This window comes from Indicator indicator, chromosome 24 (genome assembly GCF_027791375.1).
Source record: "Indicator indicator isolate 239-I01 chromosome 24, UM_Iind_1.1, whole genome shotgun sequence".
NCBI classification, from domain to species: domain Eukaryota; kingdom Metazoa; phylum Chordata; class Aves; order Piciformes; family Indicatoridae; genus Indicator; species Indicator indicator.
In genome coordinates, this window is record NC_072033.1 from 11875813 (window position 1) to 11896997 (window position 21185).

The 21185-nt window shown below is 38.3% G+C and overlaps 1 protein-coding gene across 1 annotated transcript in view; it reads right to left on the reverse strand.

Annotated features, from left to right (window-relative positions):
* Positions 1-2426: 2426 nt before the first annotated feature.
* The window catches only part of TAF4 (TATA-box binding protein associated factor 4), a 37658-nt gene continuing 18899 nt past the window's right edge, over positions 2427-21185 (reverse strand). The window contains exons 3-16 of the mRNA XM_054391870.1: positions 18946-19112; positions 18306-18425; positions 16478-16597; positions 15688-15810; positions 14555-14644; positions 13279-13530; positions 11476-11620; positions 11005-11119; positions 10225-10394; positions 9536-9666; positions 8772-8897; positions 6941-6997; positions 6740-6859; positions 2427-2598 (exon numbers count right to left, since the gene is read on the reverse strand). Coding sequence (XP_054247845.1) covers positions 2431-2598; positions 6740-6859; positions 6941-6997; positions 8772-8897; positions 9536-9666; positions 10225-10394; positions 11005-11119; positions 11476-11620; positions 13279-13530; positions 14555-14644; positions 15688-15810; positions 16478-16597; positions 18306-18425; positions 18946-19112 — 1904 coding nt within the window. The 3' untranslated portion in view covers positions 2427-2430. The remainder of the gene's footprint in view (positions 2599-6739; positions 6860-6940; positions 6998-8771; positions 8898-9535; positions 9667-10224; positions 10395-11004; positions 11120-11475; positions 11621-13278; positions 13531-14554; positions 14645-15687; positions 15811-16477; positions 16598-18305; positions 18426-18945; positions 19113-21185) is intronic.

Consider the following 21185-nt stretch of genomic DNA (forward strand, 5'->3'; position numbering starts at 1 on the left):
ACTACACACCATCTAATGACTTGAATTTTTCAAACATGCCTTACCCCGAAGCAACACCTAGAGGTCAGGTTTTTCCCAACTTACCTGCCACAGCTTTGCAGACACTGTGCTTGGTCACTGTACGGCCAGTGGTGATCAGTATTAACCAATGCTTGTTACAGTAAAAGGAAGGTTATGACAATTTTTTGCCCAGAAGTCAAAGTTGTTTCTTTCCACTTAAAAACATTACACAATCTGAAAGACAGCTTGGAGTTTACAAGCAATCAAAATCTTCAAGTGTCACACATGTGGCCAGGTGAGTACATGGAGCTAATCCAGATATTCAGAAACACCTGGTCACCTCACATGGACCAAGCCAGTCCCAGCTGCATGCCAGTTCAATAGGGATGTGTGTGGAGCTGGAGCCTGTGGATAGATTTGTCTGTATGCAAGAAATAATTACCAACTAATGCAAATTTTGCTATTAAAAAAATATCTGGATTAGGGCCTTGCAATTGTGAATTTAAGTTACTCATGAGAGAGGGAATTAAAAAAAAACCACAACCCAAAAGCTAAACATTCAGAATAGAGCACGAGAAATGCACCTTCTCAGATTTTTCACATTAATAATCAAAAGTTTGTCCTTAATTATATTCTTCCATAGCTGGGCTCCAAGTTCTCTGGTTTAGGTCACACCTTCTTCTGAAAACCACAGTAGTTAATTGTGTCTGAAGGAGTAGGTTGCCCTCAAGGAGACAGTGTTTTATTAAACCTTCACTAGACAAAACCAAAATACTTTTTAGACCTCTTCAGAAACTTTCATTGCTTAAAAACAAACAAACTAAACCCCACTCTCCATTGATCTTAGTCCAAGAGCCCCAAGACAAAGAAATGTCAAGACTCAAAGTTACATACTTCCAAAACACTGACAAAACAAAACAATGTAAAAACACCAAAGTGCATCTTTAGGAAACAGCATCCCCTCAGGTAGACCAATCTTTTACTGTACCAAGAAAAATAAATCCAAGAGGAGAAAAGATTCAGAGAGAAAAAAATACATTAGCAAATACAGATAAATTTGTTTTTAATAAAGGAGTTAATTTTCTTTCAATCCTATATAAAACAATAGCAATTAAAAACTTCATTTTTGAAAGTAAAATATTTACATATGAACAAGTAACTGTGCAAAATTTACATGGAAAAAAAAAATGGAAAGACAGGATTTCCTAAAAGACAAAATAAAAGGGGTGTAACAGTTGTCAGGTGTTGATAAAAATACTGATCAGCATTCAGTTTACACGCAAAAGAGTTAAATTCTACCATGAGAGTTCACACAAAGAAAGCCAAAGTATTTACAGTCATAAAAGTACTATCAATAGACAATTTAATACAATAACCTCTGAAAATATAAAGAACCAATTAGTATATTTGTAATAAAAAAATAGGTACAAAGAAAGGACTTTGCTCTGGACATCTTTAAAGTAGGCCCACAGCTTGCATACAGTCTTTTAGCAAAATAATTATAGTTTACATAGCCATTTTTATGTTATGTGCCAAAAATTATGTACAATTACTGACAAAATACACCAACCATTTTTCAACACTTGATTCACACTGAGAAACAGTCTTTTGATGATTCCTCTCAACTTTGACTTTATTTAATCTAAGCTTTCACTTTAGCTAAAAAACACAGTGCAAGTAAAATATATTTATGCTGAAAAGGTTTCTCTTTTTTTCCTTTTTTTTTTTCCTTTTTTAACTTTACAGCTTTACAAACTATAGCAAATAAAATGCATTTTTACAGATGCTGCTAAAACATTCAGAAGTAACCCTCCTTTATGGGATTTCAGGGCCTCTAATAAGCAATAATGTGATTAAAATTGAGGTTATGTTTAAAATTAACTGTATATCCCTCTAGATTTTGAACATTTTGGGGAAAAGATAAATATTCTTTAAAAAAAAAAAATCAGTTTGCTTTGCTAAACTGACTGTTTAAAAAAAAAAAAGCTAAATGAAATGAGGTCATCTGCTGTAGACATATGCCTATATAATTGATTTAGTTGAATAAAACTGAACTAAAATGCACAATTAATGTTGAAACTGCTACAGGGCTGACAAAGGGTAGCTAGTTATTTGCTAAACGATTCCATCAGTCTTTATATATGGCTTGTTTGGCAAGAAGGCCACTCAATCAAGAGATGAGTTAAAATTTAATTGTCCTTTTATAGTATCCACAGGCCTTGTAAGTATCCTCACTGTCACAGAAATGTGTTTCCTCTCAGACTGCAGAGTTTATTTTATAAACAGGAATATAAAACTGTTCCGTGTAAAGAGGTGGTTGTTTTTTAAACAATATCCCATTTGCTCGTTACAAAAAAGGCGGAATTTGCAAATATATAAAAAATTGTCCTCAGGTGTCTCTCCGTCAAAAATACCTTGATCTTTTCCATTTTACTTAAGGAATGCTTTGTATAGCAATAGTGAATGGCTTGTCTCTCGCTCATTTTCTAAACAAAATATGAGGTCCCTGAGGTTCACCCGCGTTATCCTTTGTCGCTTAAACTGACTGGTGGTTCCAACTCCGGAGCTGCCTGGGACTGCTGCACTCGAGCCAGATCCCTGGAATAGAGAAGAGGAGAGAAATCAGAATGTGTCAGTAAACCCCCGCCCAGGTATTCCAAAGAAAGCATGTGAGGTAAGAACTGAGAGATCTGGGGCTGTTTAGTCTGGAAAGAGGATGACTTGAGAGGGGATCTTAGAATCAAGAATCATAGAACCAAGAAGGTTGGAAGAGACCTCAAAGATCATCGAGTCCAACCTGTCACCCTAAACCTCATGACTATCTAAACCATGGCACCAAGTGCCACGTCCAATCCCCTCTTGAACACCTCCAGGGATGGTGACTCCACCACCTCCCTGGGCAGCACATTCCAATGGCCAACCACTCTGTCTGTGAAGAACTTTCTCCTCACCTCCAGCCTAAACCTCCCCTGGCGCAGCTTGAGACTGTGTCCTCTTGTTCTGCTGCTGGTTGCCTGGGAGAAGAGACCAAACCCCTCCTGGCTACAACCTCCCTTCAGGTAGTTGTAGACAGCAATGAGGTCTCCCCTGAGCTTCCTCTTCTCCAGGCTAAACAGTCCCAGCTCCCTCAGCCTCTCCTCATAGGGCTTGTGCTCAAGGCCTCTCACCAGCCTCGTTGCCCTTCTCTGGACATGCTCCAGCAATTCAACATCTTTCCTAAACTGAGGGGCCCAGAACTGGACACAGTACTCAAGGTGTGGCCTAACCAGTGCTGTGTACAGGGGTACAATGACCTCCCTGCTCCTGCTGGCCACACTGTGCCTGATGCAGGCCAGGATGCCATTGGCTCTCTTGGCCACCTGGGCACACTGCTGGCTCATGTTCAGCTGCTGTCAATCAGTACCCCCAGGTCCCTTTCCACCTGGCTGCTCTCCAGCCACTCTGACCCCAGCCTGTAGCTCTGTTTATAAATATCTGAAGGGTAGGTGTCAAGAAAAAGTGACCAGTCTCTTTTCAGTGGTGTCCTGTGACAGGACAAGGGGCAGTGGATACAAACTGCAACACAGAAAGTTCCACCTCAACATGCAGAAAAACTTCTTACTGTAATGGTGACAGAGCCCTGGAGCAGACTAGCCAGAGAGGTTGGGGAGTCTCCTTCATTGGAGACATTCCAAACCCGCCTGGATGCGTTTCCTGTGCGACCTGCTCTAGACAATCCTGCTCTGGAATGGGGATTGGACCGGATGACGTTTGGAGGTCCCTTGCAAACCCTAACATTGTGTGACTCCATGAAGCAGCAGCCTCCCTGCCGCTCCTTGCCTACGGCAGCAGTAAGGCCCCGTCACCAGTAGATGGCAGGCAGAGACCGACCGGCCGGATTCCACCGCAGATTGGAACGTGAGGACTCTTTTCGGCAGTGTCTGTTGCTGACACCTTGCTCTTTGCGAATAGTGAAGGTGTACCAAGTGATCTGAAACAGATTATGTTTCTGTGGCTTAGCCATCAGGGGACGTTCGGGTTGGATATAAGGGAAATTTTCTTCACAGAAAGGGTTATCAAGCCCTGGAACAGGCTGCCCACAGAGGTGGTGGTGGAATTACCATCCCTGGAAGTATTTAAAAGATGTATGGATACAGTGCTGAGGGACATGGTTTAGTGGTAGTGTTTTACTGCAAGCTCTAGGTGAGCAGCTGGACATGATGATAGGAAAAAGTCTCTTCCCACATCGACAATTCTACAATTGTATGGCTTCTTTTTCCCTCCAATTTCATTTATTAGTATAATCTCCTTTTTGTTTTTTTACTTCATGAAACTTCAATAGTTAGTGACACATGAAGGTCCAAATACACTTCACTTGTCAATAAAGATTTATCTGCCTGAGAGTTTGGAGAATTTTAAGACAGTTCTAAATAAGAACACCTCAGATTTGAGAGAAGCCCTAATTTAGAGTAGTGCAAAAGCCATGTAAATTAGCTGCTGAGGTTCTCACCAACACAGTTCTCTCTACATGTGGAAGTAGTGTATTTCTAATCAGTGTACAACTTTGATTAAGAAAGTAATGTATCTTGAGCTGGGAGTTACCATCTCTGAGTTGGTAGTACACTGTATGCAGTGCATGGCTTCTTGCTAACAATTAAGTCAGACTTCTGTTTCTCAGAATAGTTGATATTTGCTGATTCAACAGATAAATCACTGAAATCCTGTAGTTAGAGACATTTTAAGGCACTTGCACAACTTAGGTGCTTCATTTCCATCAACGGAAATGAGAAGATGCAGAATGGATGCTAATTAAATTCTCTCAAATATACACACATGACTACTGACTGACAAGAGAATGGTTGGAAAGGGTTTTAATTTGGGGGCTTCAAATGTTCTTTAGTAGGAGCTCAAGCCTGATTTTACTATTTACATCATAATACTTTAAATGCAAGGGTAAAATTTCAGGAGTCTAAGACAGAACTATGCTACTCCTAAATTAAGAAGCTTCTTGGTTAAGTCAATAAAATCACATGGATAGAAAACTCTAAAAGTGACAGAAACCTGTTTGGTTGAATTTTGAAACAGCACAATTACTACTCAAATTATTTTACCTGTAATTAAGATTCAGCATCTTTAGACATCAACAGCATTTACAAATCTGTGTCTAAGAAATGGCAAACCTTATTTTCCACACTTCTTGTAATATGCCTTAACTACAAACTGCACACAAATGGTGACAAGTGGAGCTCAATTTAAAAATGTCAAGTGACAGAGCAGCAAAAAGCACAGCTGTGAGTCTATCAGATCAAAAGCAGCTGGTTCTTAATTAAACAGACAAAAAGATTAGATTTCCAGGGAACCTGTAGTTAATTGGTTAACCAGTAAGGGATTAATCTAGGATAACTAAATTAGTCATATTTAGATGAAATACAAACAAGTGTTCACAGTAGATGGAAAATGCATTTCAAAGCCTAAGTGACATTAACAGAGTATTAATGTTGCACACTGATGAGCAAGCCTAAGTAAGCAATGCCAACACCAATGCTGCATGTGATGCTTCAGTGTATTCTTCAGAGAGGACTTCATTTATAGGCACATCTATCTCTGTAAAAGTGCCCCATTCTGCTATTTTTATAACTTTAAACTACATTTATATTTTTTAATAAGTTAACAAATTACTGTATAAGTCTTACTACCAGGCACAAGCATTTTAGTAAATGTTGATACTCAAATTTACTTTAAAAGATGCTTGAGAGGCTTGATTATTAAAAATAACATCTATCAGTATTCAGATTGCTCTCTAACAAATCAAGGATATGTAAATTGTTGCTGCTAGCAATTGGGTATAAAAGGTGAATTCTTTAGAAACAAAAGGCTTTTCTACAGCATAAATTCTCTAGCACTAAAAATTTGGAATGCTAAGTAATGAACAGCATTACTAAATTATTGCTCTCCTGTCACTTGCTATTAGACACAAAACTGCAGCAAAAAATCCTCATATTATGAAGAAAGCCTTTGACCCTGGAAATTAGAAGTTCCAAGTTCTTTTTAAATAACAGAGAAACACTACATTGAATGTCTTCTATGCAGAAAGCAATTTTATACCATTCCATATTTATTAACTTGTTCAGGAATACACCAGATATTCTGCTGTTTCATCTGGCCTTTCAAAAAACTCTCTGCTAAGTATCTAATTAGTCAGTGTCTAATTAGTTTAATGTTAACTTAAACTCAGGTAGATTGATAGACTATTCAAAGTATATGCAAGAACATCGTGATCAGGTGGGACTGGTCAAGCTGATCTGCTTTACAGACACTAAAACTAAGACTAATCAACAGCTGAAGAAAAATTAGGCAAGTTCCTTGTCCTGCTCTAACAAGGACATCCCTGTAACCTGAAGCGCCTGCTGTCAAATTTAGCAGTGATTCAATTCTACCGTTGCACCCACCCATATTATTTAAACAGACTGGCTACAACCACAACAATCTCTTCCAGAGGACAAAAAAAGCAGAGATGAAAGAGAACACAGATGGCTTTTACAACATTCCTTCTGTCCCATGAATTAGGGAATAATAATCCAAGTTTTATTCCCCATGCCACTACACAGATGCTAAAAATTGATCGCAACCTTGGAGCAAGCAAGTCTGAACACAAAATACACTTTTGCCACTCAAAGCTTCCACAAACTAGGAAAAAAGCTCTCAGAAAGGTTTCTATGTGGCTGATGCAGCAAAATCAAACATTACAATTACACTGTACCTCTGTCCCTGATCCACATCCTGATGAATCTAGTTTCCTTTTCTTTCTGGGACCGATCGCAGCTAATGCAGTCAAGTTGGCATCCCTCTGTCTCATCTGTGCTAGCTCTTGTTGCTGCATCTGCATTTACCAGAACAAGTAGAGTTAATTACTTTTCTTTCAATTTCCAAAAGAAGAGTTGATGTTAAGACAGACACCTACCTCCTTGGCCTTCTGTTTCAGCCTAAGCTGTTCTGGATCTTCTTGTCGAGATCGAGACTGCATTGACAAAGGATGGACATGAAATGGTTGGGGAAAAAGAAAGAAAATAATTTGGTTACAAAAGCAGTTAAAGATTTACACAGAATATGATTTTTTTTTCTTAAAATTCAGCAGGAAGTGGAGAACACCTACCACTGCTGGAAAGGGCAACAGGGGAAAATAATTTTTAGACACTAAAAGCAGTCTTCCAGTTCTTAGTTTCAGGTATCTGGTTTTGAAAAGGGACCTCCTATTTCAGCTTTGTTACAAATAAAGCAATAGCTAAGCACTTATGCCTTAAGAAAAACTATTACAAGACAAAAATTACACAGATCCATGAATTTAAATTACACACACTCTGTATATGCAAAATGGAAACAGACCTGTACTTTTTGGGAAAATTCTTCCCCTAGCTGCTCCACCTGTACATAGAAGTCAGACTCCTCCTTGAACAAGCTGCAGCTAACTGACCAACAGACATTTACTCTGTTGTCCAGTTCACTTACTTGTATATACCATACTTTCAGAATCATAGAATGATTTTGCTTGGAAAGGACTTTAAGATGACAGAGTCCAACTGTTAACCCAGCACTGCCAGGTCACCACTAAACCATGTCCCTCAGCACCACATCTATACATCTTTTAAATCCTTCCAGGGACAGTGACTTCACCACTTTCCTTTGCAGCCTGTTCCAGGCCTTCACAACCCTTCTGGAGAAGAAATTGCTCCTGATGTCCAACCTAAACCACCTCTGGCATACCTTGATGACATTTCCTCTTCCTACCACTTGTTGCTTTGCTGAAGAGACTGACACCCACCTATCCATACTCCAGACTAACTCTAGTCAAACAAATTCTGACTGTTGTTAATCCCATACATTCTTTAGACCACCCAAAAAAAAGAAACTGTTTTAATTCAATACTCAAGCAGTCTTAAAATGTTAGGCTTTTCCTAATGATTAACGTATGTCTTCCCTGCTGCACTTAAGGCACGGCAAACAGGGAGTAACAAGAATATGTAACAGTGTCATGAAAATTTAAGCCTCACCTCAGACTTTTCTTGAAGCAAATGGATTTACTTTCTAATTTCACCTCATAGGGCACATTTTCTAAATCTTTAAATTGCTTTCCTTCTGAAGTCTACTTGATGTACGGCAAAAAAGCTGGATAGAGTACTCAGCTGTTTAACAGGACCCAACTCAACTGGAAGTGTTAGTTCACAGCTTGTTAATACTGCAGCAAAAAACCTGAATTTTGACATTATCAGCTCATACCATACTACAAACCCAACAGAAGCCTAATTCACCTCTTTTGTGAACAATTTCTAGAGCATTATTGCCTAGTCATAGTCATCCTATATTAGGGTCACTGACTAAAGCCACAAAATCTACTGCTTACATTTGTGTTCACATCAACTGCTTCCTGTTTACTGTACTCTCCAGCTTGTAAAAACCTTTCTGAAGTCTTTCTAGCCTCCAAAGTACCTGTAACTTCTTTATTCCATTTAAGAGTACCACCGAGACATCAAATTCGTGTTCTTCACCATGCAAAGTGCAAAAACTAAGTTTTAACACCTAATTTGGGAACATAAAATGAGAATGGCAAAGAAGCTGTCTCGCACACTGTACCCTCAAAAGCAGAACACAGCTCTAGCTAAAGAATGTATTCACCAAGCTCCATCTTTGAAGATTGGTCTTCCCCGGCATTGTGAGTGCTTTAGAATGAAAGGAAACTCTGCAGTTTTGACGTCAAACTGACACTTAGGAACCACATGTGAAATCCAAACACTTGCCTTTGCTGCACGCATTAAAATTTCCCTTTCTTGTTCATCTTTACGCTGCTTTTCTATGTGATCAAGTTGTTCAAAGAACTTGAGCTGTGCCCGAACGTCACTTGCTTGTTCATATCTTTCATCATCCTGCAAACACAGCAAATATGTTTCTCATTACAGTTGTTAAAAGCAAAGCTGTTAGCTTGTACTGTACTTGAGAAGAACATATACATTTAAAACACGAATGTTCACTTTGTCCTTTTCAAACAAATAGCAAGAGTGTACTTACACCAGTCAAACCAGCTACAATTCTTAAGTGTTTTGTACTATTGCATGAATCATCAGATTTTGACTCCTAAACTAGTATCACAGCTTTAGCCTCACACACGTATTTCAGAGAGCTGTGCATGGTGGGTTTTTTTTAAATGCTGTTTAGGCATTTGCATCTATTAAGAACACACATCTGTCAGATAAGTCTCTTGAGAATTCAAAGCAGCACTTTTATCTGCCTATCCAATTGTACAATCACTCAGACTCTAAATATTTGACATAATAAATAAAGGGGAGGGCACAGTTTCTCTGCATTTGTTTCAGAAACATTTTGTATATGCAAGATGAGGAGTTCTAGTCATTCATAAGCATTAATACCTTAATGTAAGATGAATGAGTCAAGGACTAAACAACCTCACTTCACAGAATGAAAAGCACCTGAACTCCTGCATTACAGCCAACACAATACCCTGATGAATTCGTGCCACTTTATTTGTGCAATTACATAAAGTTACCTTGTAAGAAATATTCTTTTGTTGAGCAGTTTCTGATAATTTTTCCACGAGGTTTTGTAGTCTTTGTTGTGTAGCATGTGATACATAGCTAACTACATCAGGATGGATTTCTGTTATTCCATGTTTTTTACCTATGACCAGGACAGAAGACAGTTGTAAAAAACAATTTTATAATGCAACTAAACATATGGTTAATCTTAATCATGAAAGTATAAATGCTGTTTGCAAAATAAGGCTCTTAGGTTTCTCAAACAAGCATTAAACAAGAAGTGCCTTACAAATGAAAACTTACATTAGCTTAACAAAACCTACCATCTATTAATAAATGCTGTGTAATACAGTATAACAAATAATCGAAGAGTGTTTTTTGTTGCACCATCAATTCTAAACAAGCAAATATCAGAAAAGTGTTTCTGGATTTATTTTACTAAAACCAAATGCCATTATTTTTGTTACACCAGCTAATACAGTCAGAATTTTAAGCAGGTCCAACAATTTTGACCTTTTTATCATTTTTGAAGGCTACCCCTTAACGCTATTTTGCATTCCTGAGCTGAATGATTGCCCATGGGCATCGGAATATACAAAAGGTAATGACTCCAGCAACTTTAAATGATTTCCATGGAATATGCCTTCAATTCAACCCAAGGCTAATGAAAATTATTTAAGTTCAGGAAAAATCAACATACCTATTTCTAATATCCTTCTTTGCAAAGGTGCTGGGAAAAGGAAGGTTTCATCTTTACAGGACCTTGTTAATGTACCCACTAGTTCAGAGTTTGTTGCCAATATCCGAGCGCTTTCCTCTGACAGGTTGACTCCAGCCATTGATGCAACATCATTAATGTCATCATCATCCCTTAAGAAAAGAAAAACTCATTATAACCATAAAGAGCTTTACCTGCTACAATACCACAGCTGCATATAAGGAATTCCACAGTAAACCTCAACACTTTATATAAAAAAATAAATAAAATTAACAACAACAAAAAACACTAACACAATTTGATTCCAAAGAGCACTCAGGATTTTTGCAGTCTTGTACTTCCTGTTTTCTCAAGATCCTTTCTTATGTAATTTTTCAACACCTTCAGAAACAAGAGACTAGACACATCGCAAATAACAAAACAAACTGCACTCAGTGTAAGGCATGTCATATACCCAAATAACCTGAGCAGAGCTGGGAGGAATGAAGAAATTAATTTTATTTGCTTGTCCAGGATTAAATTGTTTGTGAGGTTTGATGCTTATCCTTAATGCCAGCTAAGGGCCATTCTGGCACAAGCATGTCCACAGTTGGTTGTTAAAGTCTTCATTAAAGCAGCAAACCTGCCCACAGAAAATCCACTTCTATTTCTTGTGAGTTTACCCAGCCTGATTCAGCAGCACCACAATGCACAGAAAGGTTCCCACTGAGCTCAGCAGGCTGCCTGGGCAGCATAAGCACAAATCAGCATCTGGTTCCTCACCTAAAAGAGCCTCCCCCAGGTTCTTTCAGTTTATTCTTCTGAGCTGCAGCTACTTGTGTTGAAATAGTGGCAATAGCTTTGTTTCCAGGTAATACTGCTGGTTTTACCACCGGTACTGCAAGAAGACAGACAGCATTTGTACTCCATCAAATCTATATCAGAGTGCAGATTTACAAGACAGTCGTGGGCAGTAACACAAGAGGTCTGGTGCAAAGACTTGACCTCAGTATATTCTGTGAGCATGTCATCCACCTAAAACAGGACCCCCTCCACACACATCCAGTACCCAAACTGTAAATGCTGACCTGACATATACATATCCCCAGCCAGTATGGCACCATGCACTGAAGATTTTAGCAGTAATACAGCAACCATCACACAGCTAACACAGCACTTAAGAACTGTCATTCATAAACCAGACTTCGTTACTGTTGTCAAATATAGCACAGACCAAACATCTTGACCTCCTACCTGTCTGAAGTTGATTCAGTTGAATCTGAGGAGTAGTGAGCATAATACGACTATGTGGTTGCCGTAACGCCACCATTGGCGTCTGTGTCAGCGTTACCTGCGGAGGCCTTATCAATGCTCCTGCTTTTTGAGGCTGTTGGATAACCTGCAAATAATAAGAGAAAACTGTAAACAGTCTTAGAAATGCCTGAAGCTAAGAACCAGTAGGAAGAACAAATCCTAATAATCAACTTGTAAGACAGGGTCTTAACACATCGGTCTATTTTAATCAGCACATTTTAAAGGTATTCAGAAGTTTCTTCAGATAAATTATACAGAATCACAGAATTACACAATCAATAAGGTTGGAAAAGACCTCAAGGATCAAAGTCCAACCTGTCACTCAAGAACTCATGACTACTAAACCAAGTGTCACATCCAATCCCCTTTTGAACACCTCCAGGGATGGTGACTCCACCACTTCCCTGGGCAGCACATTCCAATGTCTAACAACTCTCTCCATGAAGAACTTTCTCCTCACCTCAAGCCTAAACTTCCCCTGGCACAGCTTGAGACTGTGTCCTCTTGTTCTGGTGCTGGCTGCCTGGGAGAAGAGACCCAACCACCTCCTGGCTACAACCTTACAGGAAAACTAATATTGTACTTTCTGTGATACAGAAAAGAAATTGGTAACCTATTTCTATTTACAAACCAAACAAACATCTATAATTAAAAAGATCCAATTAAAACTTCTCCATCTGGTTTCTGTATTAGAGGCAAAAACCAACTGGATCTGCCTGAACCAACTCTAGAAGTAAAAATAATGGAGATATGATAAAGACAAACCAGCTGGTTCCACACATGCTGTCTTCATCCAGAATCAGCATAAGCTACAGCCATGTAGCTTTGTACTACCGGATTGTTAGGCTAGACTGAGTCTCAGGAGCCACACTGCTTCTGAAGGTGAACTGTACACTGCAATGCTACAGTCAGTCATTCACACAAACTCATCTTCTGGCCTCAATTTTCAGAAACTTACTTTCAAACTACTGTGAAGAACTCTGCCAACTCTGCCTGTTTTGCAAGCTCCACTTCTACAACTCTGCAAGTCTTTTTCTTACTAGGTATGCTACTATTTTACACATTTATTTAAAGGTCAAACTATTTGCTTATAAATCCAGCACTAATTAGTCAATGTTTAGTTTTTATTCTTTCCCTATGATCCCAACATTCCTAGGTTATAAAGGCAGTAAAACCAATATAATCATTAGTTTTTCTCTCAAGATAAGTGAAAAATACTTGTAGATTGACAAAGAGATTCTCCTTTTTTATACGAACTGTCTGGAGACAGCAGCTCAGATGAATGCCAAACGTTCTACAGGTAACACTGAAGTACAGTACTAGTAAAGTTACAATGTATATTAATCAATACATGTCCTAGAAAAAGCTTACACTCAGGCACTGCTCAGCTGTAAGAAGAGGCAAAAAAGGAAAGGTGCTGCACATCTTACTGTTCTTATTTGGTTTATGTTTTTTTCTCCTTTGGGGTAATCTGTTATGAGATTAATGAAATGGAAAATGAAAGATCCTCCAGAACACTGCTCTCTGACTGACACAATCTGCCAATATTTCATGCTACAATAGGAAATAATAGTACTTTAATCCAGAACATATTTTAAATCATACTTTTTTTTCTTAGTTGCTAGTTTCTCTAAAGAGGTCAAAAATCTCCGAGTGAGCTAAACCACCAATTTAAGAGGAAAAGTCACCATGTTATCAAAAACGCCCTGTGCAACAACAGATGATGCACTTCAGCTAACATACCAGTGGTGTAGACTGCCCTTGTTTACTAACACCAACTTGTGTAGGCTGCGTTAGGCTGATTACAGGTTGTTGGAGAGTACTCGTTACAGCTGCAGCTGCCTTCCCTGCAGTGCGCTGAACTGCGGAGCTCAGAATCACTGCTGCAGATGGAATTGTTGCTATCGTTGCTTGCGTTGTTGGCTGCTGCTGTTGACTTTGTTGAATGAAAGCTGCAGAGTCTGGTGTTAACTGTCTCAAGGCAGGTAAACTCCTCTGAAAAATGGAAAGGAAAGAATTTACTTGGGTGTTTTAATCCTAGATCACATAAGAAAACATTCATTGTAAAAAGCAATGCATTTCACTTTGGTCCTTTGTAGCAAACTGAGTGCACCCGAGCAAACATGACAGGGTGCATGAAGAAATATGCTACTTGCCATCTAAAGCTAGACAGAGCAACAGTACCTTTAGTTGTGGAAGCTTGGATGTCATGGGCCTGTTGTGTAAGCCTACCTGCAACCTCTGGTATGTATTAAACAACCCAAACCCATGCTGCCTTCCTTGCTTCTATTCCTACATACATACCAAACTACAACACATGATGGCTTCAAAGAGATACTGGAAGATGAAGATTTACTGGATTCTTACATTAGTTGTTTTCTTATGGTAACATTTTTTTGTCCTCATGAACAGCTCCACATTGAACAAGTATTTAAGAAACCAGAAACATCACACACCTACAATTATACAATAGTCAAGCAGAGTTAAACTCTTACCATACAGCACTGCTGTACTTTCTCTGATTTTCACATAGTGAATGTTTCAGGAAAAGCATTATTTTGAGATCTGTTCAAGTACTACAAAATTTATGACAAATGAGATTTATTACTGAGAGGTGACAAACTTCCTGTTTATGCAAACAGGTATGCAGCACAGACAAAAGAGTCTGAGGGATAGTCTTTTGTATTGTTTAATCCCTTGCTTTCCTTCCAAGACTAAAAAGAGGAGAATAAATCAATTCATAGATCTGGTGCTATGGAAAGAAATTGCTTAAGTCATAGAAAGAAAACTGCAGATTTCTCAAAAGAGCTACAATGAGACACTATGGTAGAAATTACAATACCGACTGTACAAACGAATCATATTAACAAGCAGAAATAATTTTTAAGGGAGCAAAAATCCAGCCAGGTACCATTTAAAACTTCCATTTACAGCATTTTGGAATTTCAATTCTACTGGTAAAAGATGTGCTTGTGTTCATTGCTGCTGATACATAAGCACAGAAATACAGTCAAGTTACCTTCAGGAAAGGCACAAGGTAAGGTTGAGGTGAAGAATTAAGTTCTCTGTACAGTCTGCTGGTAAAGTCTTCTGCTTCAATTTTTCCATCCTTCAAAACAGAAAATCCAAATGAACGAACTCATAGAAATTAACTTATACAGATATTCAACACCCCCAAAATTTAAGACTACAAGATTTATTGAAAAAAAATCAGTGTTTTTATCACTCCTCACCATTTTCATTACCAATAGGTTTATGTTACTAACTAATTTTAAGACAAATTTCAACTAGTAAGACCTACAGTTCCATCTTTCCTTTTCTTCTCCCTGTCTTACAGATAATTTTAAGAAGCATCTGCAGTTATTCTCACTCTTACAGGAGTGTCCTATCTAAAGATGAAAAAGCCAGGAGGAACCTATGGGAATACTTTATATGACCTGCAATCAGCCAGCTATCCGTTGCCCATAACAGCTGGGCAGTCCCATCTCTGGTGTTGAGCACTACAGTTCCTCAATTTCAAATAACTAACGTCGTGCCCATCATATCTTCAAAAGACAGATGTCCCTCACAAACCTAAATGCACAACACTCATGAGAAGATACACTTTGAATTCCAGTCTCGTGACAACCTCTGGCTATCATGTGATAAAATCCGGAATACACAGCTCTACCTTAACTTGAAAGTTGGTAACAACTAGGCAATACTAGTACTCATTCTGTAAGTGCTGAGGGTGCCAAGCTTTCACTTGAACTTCAGACAATACTGCTTACTTCTGTTTTGTGAAAAATTGTGATTTCCTACACCAACCTATTGCACTAGCTGTAGAGTGTAGAGTATTTCATCCCTTTACTCACTGTTTTAGCAATAAAATTAGAAAAAAGTAGAATTTAAGGAGTCACCACTTTCATTGCTCATATTTCAATTTAATTCATGTTTCCCGGCATGAATATAACTAGTAATGTCTCTTGTACAAGCTTAAAGGAAAATTTATGCATTTATTTCAATTCAGAAAAAGTGAAGTTTCCATTTATCTCAATTTTATAGCCTTCCTCCTCTCAAAAAAAAGGAAAAAAAACAATCCCCCAAAATCCCAAATTATCAGTTTTGAGTCTAAACTTGCTGTTTCTCACAACTTCAATGAATTTTTCTTACCAGCAAGTTCTGTACCAATTCTTTCACATTAGCCGCAGTTTCTGAAGACTGTTTTCCAGATGATGCCAGTTTTATTAACGTGGACAGAAAGTTTTTGCATTTCTTCACATTTTCCATAGTTTCCTGTTACAGAAAAGAGGAGGGGTAGAAGGGAAACAGTCGGAGAAGATAAACATTTTTCATACATGATCAAACCATATAAAGTGAGAAAGAAAGGCCCCCTCTAGTTCATCACTGCAGAATATTTATAGGTTCATGTCCCTCATCACTTGAGACAGACTGAAATTATTACTGTCTTTTGTGTAAATATATGTATTGTACATTTTTGTTATCAAAATCTAATAAATAATTCTTGATGAAGATAGAAAACGACAGCACATCATGTATGGGAAAATATATATTTCAGCAGGGCAATAAATAGCAAAGCTCCTCCTTCCTAGTGCACAGATTCCTCTTGAATGAGTTCATGTCATACAGACTCTATTCTGCAGTACTGAACAATTACTCTTCTCTAAGACACAGCTAATGTATTTTTTAAAAAGAATGCTTTTAAACTGTCACTGAAATCACAATGAATACTTTGACAAATGTTCAAATTCAGGTGTCCTATGTTCATGCTTTGTAAATTATATGATTCTACTAAAGTTTGTCTTTTCAAGACCAACAGTTCACAGAATTCCTGCATCTTTACCACCCTTCAGTCCAATCTGTGTTTATATGCATGTATCTACACACAAGCACACACGTATGTGAACGAACATGAAGATTCTATATGCATTCCATGTCTTACTGTGGCAATAGTGGAGGTTGCTGTTGTTCCTTGCACTGTCCTCTGAGGAGTTCCAGTTTGTACAGCTGTTGCTGTCCCCAGCGTGGTTGTTTGTGCAGTACCACCCAGAACAATCTGAGGCTGCAAAGAATACAAACAGAAGATTATTTTACTTGGAACATATCTGTTTTTCTGAACCATCAAAAAGAAACAGACCCACAGGACAGTAGAACATCTTTCATAGCTACTATAAAAAGAAGTTACTGATCTGTCATCTGTTGCAGTGGAAAGAAAAAGCCACCAGATGGCACAAAACACTACACCTTCCAAACGGGAATCCTAAAAGTTGATTAAGAATTGCACGATTTGTGGTTACTGAATGAAACAGAGAAAGAATAGCATAAACACACCTTCACCCACTGTGATTTCAAAATCTCATTAAAACAAGTGCTATATGTGAATGTAATAGCTTTTTTTCTGCCTTTCCCTTAAACGCCCCTTCCAATCAGAGGAATTTTTAAGGTGGCACAATGGACACAAATCTCAGGTTTTATCAATTTATTTTTTGATTAGCAATGGGACAAAACATTATCCCGTTTCTGTAGACAAGTGGGTAATTCAAAGTAAGAATACCACTTTTACAGTATCAACACTGTAAACAAGACCTTTTCACACACACAGGTCACTCATGGACTTTCAACACAGTCCAATTACTACCACCACCACAGTCAGACAGGCAGCAATTTTTTACCAAGCTAAAGCTGCCTCTCAGGATTTTAACAAATAATTTCTAAACTTGCTAGTTATAAAGAGCATACAAAGATGCATAAGAAAAGAGGCTCCAGTGCCACCAAAGCTAACTTCTCTTGGTGTTTTGGGAGACAGAAAAGGAGACAAGGATTTCATTTGTTTCATTTTTCAAAATCAGGATAAATGAAGTCTTTGCTATGCTCATTACAGCAAAAAATATGCAGATGGAATGATTTTTCTGTCCAGTGTAACAGCAGTGCAAATTATGAAGACTCAGTTAGGTAAATTAACTCTTAGATCTGGAAAGATCACTGGCACAGGCAAAGGCTCTCTGAGGAGAAAAAGGTTAACTGCATGCATAGCAAAACCTGCATGTTTTAAATTAAAACTCTCTAATCCTGTCTACTGAAATGATGAAGAAAGCACAATGAGACAGATTAGGCGACAGCAATCATATTGTATCACTGTTGCCTGGAAGCCATGTAGAGAATTTCACTCTTTTGCACTGTTTTAAGCTCACATCACTACCCCTCAAAAAAAAAAAAATCTACAATGAAGCCTATCATTAATACGGGGCAAGCTACCAGAAGAGCCCACATGCTAAGACACCGCTATTTATTCCTGAATTATCAAACCCTAAGCACACAGACCAAAGCAGAGACTCATGTAAGAGAGAGAAGGCCAATAGAAGAGAAGGCTGCCAGTGAGGTCTAGTCTGTAATAGTGAATTTTGCTGCAGAACTCAGAGGACTAGAGGAATACGATCACAGCTTCAAATCCAAAAGGGAATTGCTGTCACTTTCTTGAGGCAGAAAGCATAAAAGTATTTTATTTTAGTCAGTTCTGTGTTCATACAAAATATTAACAGCATACCTTTGAAGATATATGCAAATAGGTATCATATATAATAACAGAATTACATACCCAAAATACACAGTAAATTGAGATCTGCAAATGTTGCAGAAAAGACATCTAGAAAGCATTTCTTCCATGCACTTGGCAATTCCATTCCCTATATTTCTGGCTGTCTCAACCAGGTTTCCAGCTAACTTTAACAACAGATGCATCTCATGTATAATGTTATATTTTACAAACTCACTTGCACAACAGGAGGACGCTGTAGCGTTGTTGTGGGTTGCACTGTTGTTTGAGCCTGAGACACTTGCTTGATAATAGTAGTTGGTGTCACCTGTCGTGCAATAATGGGTGTTCCTGGGGCCTGGGGAAGAGGAAAAAAACATTTGTATTAATTCCTGTATTTAAATATAATCTGCCCTATCTAGAACTTTTACCTCTGGATAGTTGTCTGTATAACAGATACAAATGAACACATCTGGACCACTATAAAACTGTGAGAAGGATTCTAAGTCAACTTCATGCAGCAGAGAAGATCTCAGTATACATAGACCCATACCCATTTTTTTCTTTTGGTTATATAAAGAATAATGATTCTTTGGGGAAATGAGTTCTACATGTTAACCATATATAGTCTTGAATGGTGTTCTTTATATTAAAGAGCTTTAAACTTAATGCCATTCAGCTAGGTAAAAATATTATTGATGAGTAGCAGGCAAACTGTAACAGAATTAGGAACAAGATACAATCCTTACACCATGTGGAAAAAGCCAGTTTGATCAATGGTTTCTTCAAATCACTAACATCATACCTCACCTTCTGTTATACTCTTCTCAGGCAAAAAAAAATCTTACCACTTTAAGACTACAAGTTCCTGAACTAACCTGCACTGTTGATATCTGCACTGGAGGAGCACTGGTAGGTGTAGCAGGACGAGGAGTCATTGTATTTTGAGGCTGAGACTGGGCATGTGCCTGTGCCTGCATCTGCGCCAAGGCTTGCTGAGGGATCATCAGCAACTGCCCATTCTCACTGCGTACAATGACCATGCCTGTCAAAAGAGAAACTGGTCAAGAAACAAACATCCTTTTCAAATATGAAAGAACACATTTTTTCAGTTTGTTTTTATCCAAGTTGGATACATATGGAATTAATGTACTGTTGAAGGACTACACAGCTAACAAATGTGGTTTAGAATAAAAGTGAAACACCCAGCTGCATTATCACATTTTGTTTAGAGTAGTTTACAGAACGTCTCCTTCTCTATCAAACAGCTTCAGTGTGGTGTGCATCAGAACACACAATGAGTGTCACTAGAGGTTACAATTAGCAATCATGCAAAAATGCTACCTGATCTTTAGTAAGAAATTTGTTTTAGGAAGCACTGCAAATAACAGAAAATCTTGCCATTAGGCAAGATTCCTGTTAGCTTTTCTTTAAGAGGGAAAAATAATCTCATCAAACATAGGCTTCACCATCAACAGGAACACAATTGTCAAGTTCTAAATTAATTTCCCATAACAAATTTAGTAATGAAAGTGGCTATAAAAATCATAATCTTTCTCATGTGCATCTGCAACAGACTGCATTGTGCCACACTACACCCCAAAAGAAAAATAAAATGGAGAGTGAAATGAGGCAGTCATTCCCTGCTCACTCACTCAGATCAATAGACTCAACCCCACTGGGTAACTATAGGGAACCAGATTTTTAACAGGCAGATTTTCAGATGACAGTCTTGAAGACACAAACAGGATCTGGACAACATGAACTGCTTTCCAAGAGCTCATTCATTCAGCATGCTTCAGTTAGTCCATGACAGCCTTAGGACCTCATCAGCTCTGAAAAAGCCACCTAAGGAAACAAACTGGCCACTCAAAATTAGGTACTCTGAGCACCAAACTACAGGAGGAAATTCTACCAGGAAAATCAAGAGGCACTACTGAAATCAGAAAGTTTGCCTGAAGTGCTTTTCAGTGACTAGAAAACCCTACGTATTCCCCAGCAATGTCTGGAGATCTATTCTATGCCACCTCAAAGCACCTTCAAAAGAATCAAGCATGTATTTGCTTCTCTATTCAGACAAAGTACTGAAATGTTTCTAGACAACACCTTAAACTGTTTTCTTGGACTGTTTGAAAATTAAACTGCAAAAATCCATATACTGATTTCCACAAAAACAAGCTCAAAAGAAAAACTGATTGTATCAGTTCATTTGTTTCTGATTGTTTCCTTACATTCTCTACATTAACTCTCTTTTAATGAGGCAGAGTCACGGAGACATTTTTGGGAAGAGGAATATTCTGGGGCTAACATACCATTAAAACGCTTCAAAGAGTTACATAGTTTTTTCCTTCCAGAAGCAACGTAAGAGATATCAAATGTAGTTTGGGGAAGGGCATTCAGTTGTTTGCTTTGTAAACGTCTCTCAGCACAAAAGCGACTGCAGTTATCTGAAAGTGCCAACCCAAAGAAGCTCACTTGCACATGAGAACCTTTATAGCCTCAGGCACCGACAAACAGCCCTATGCTACCTGCTCCCCTCTCCATCTCAATACACACATCAGGCTCAGGAATGGCTTTGCACTAAGCAGTTAGTGTCCTGCAACAGCTCAACTACCCCTCGGGACACCGGCACTGTCAACTCTTTGTTTTGCCTCCCAAAACGTGAATGAGAAGAGAGATGAGAGAACCACGGGATGAGGGTTGCCTACCGCTGAAGAGCAAGTACAACGCCTGAACAATAAAACATTCTCCCTGAGCTACATGCAAAATTAGAACATGCCTACACATTAACATAGCACAACTGCTGAAACAGACAGCTGAAAAGCATATTAATGTGAGCCTTAGCAAACATATCAAGGAAGTTTAATTTTTGGCAGCAGACAGACAAAACAATAATTTGTAATTCAAACCCTGCCTGTAAGCACTATCCTGTTAAATTTCTAACTCCAGGAAGTCTGAATTGTCCCTCAAGTATTGAGTTATAGTACAAAAAGTTATACAGAGCTACATTCCTATCTGTCCCTATTTAACTGGTTCTTCCAGAATGCACTCACATTTGATACGTAATTACTTTCAATTTGTACAGTTTCTAACATGTCTTTAAGTTAGGGTCTACCAC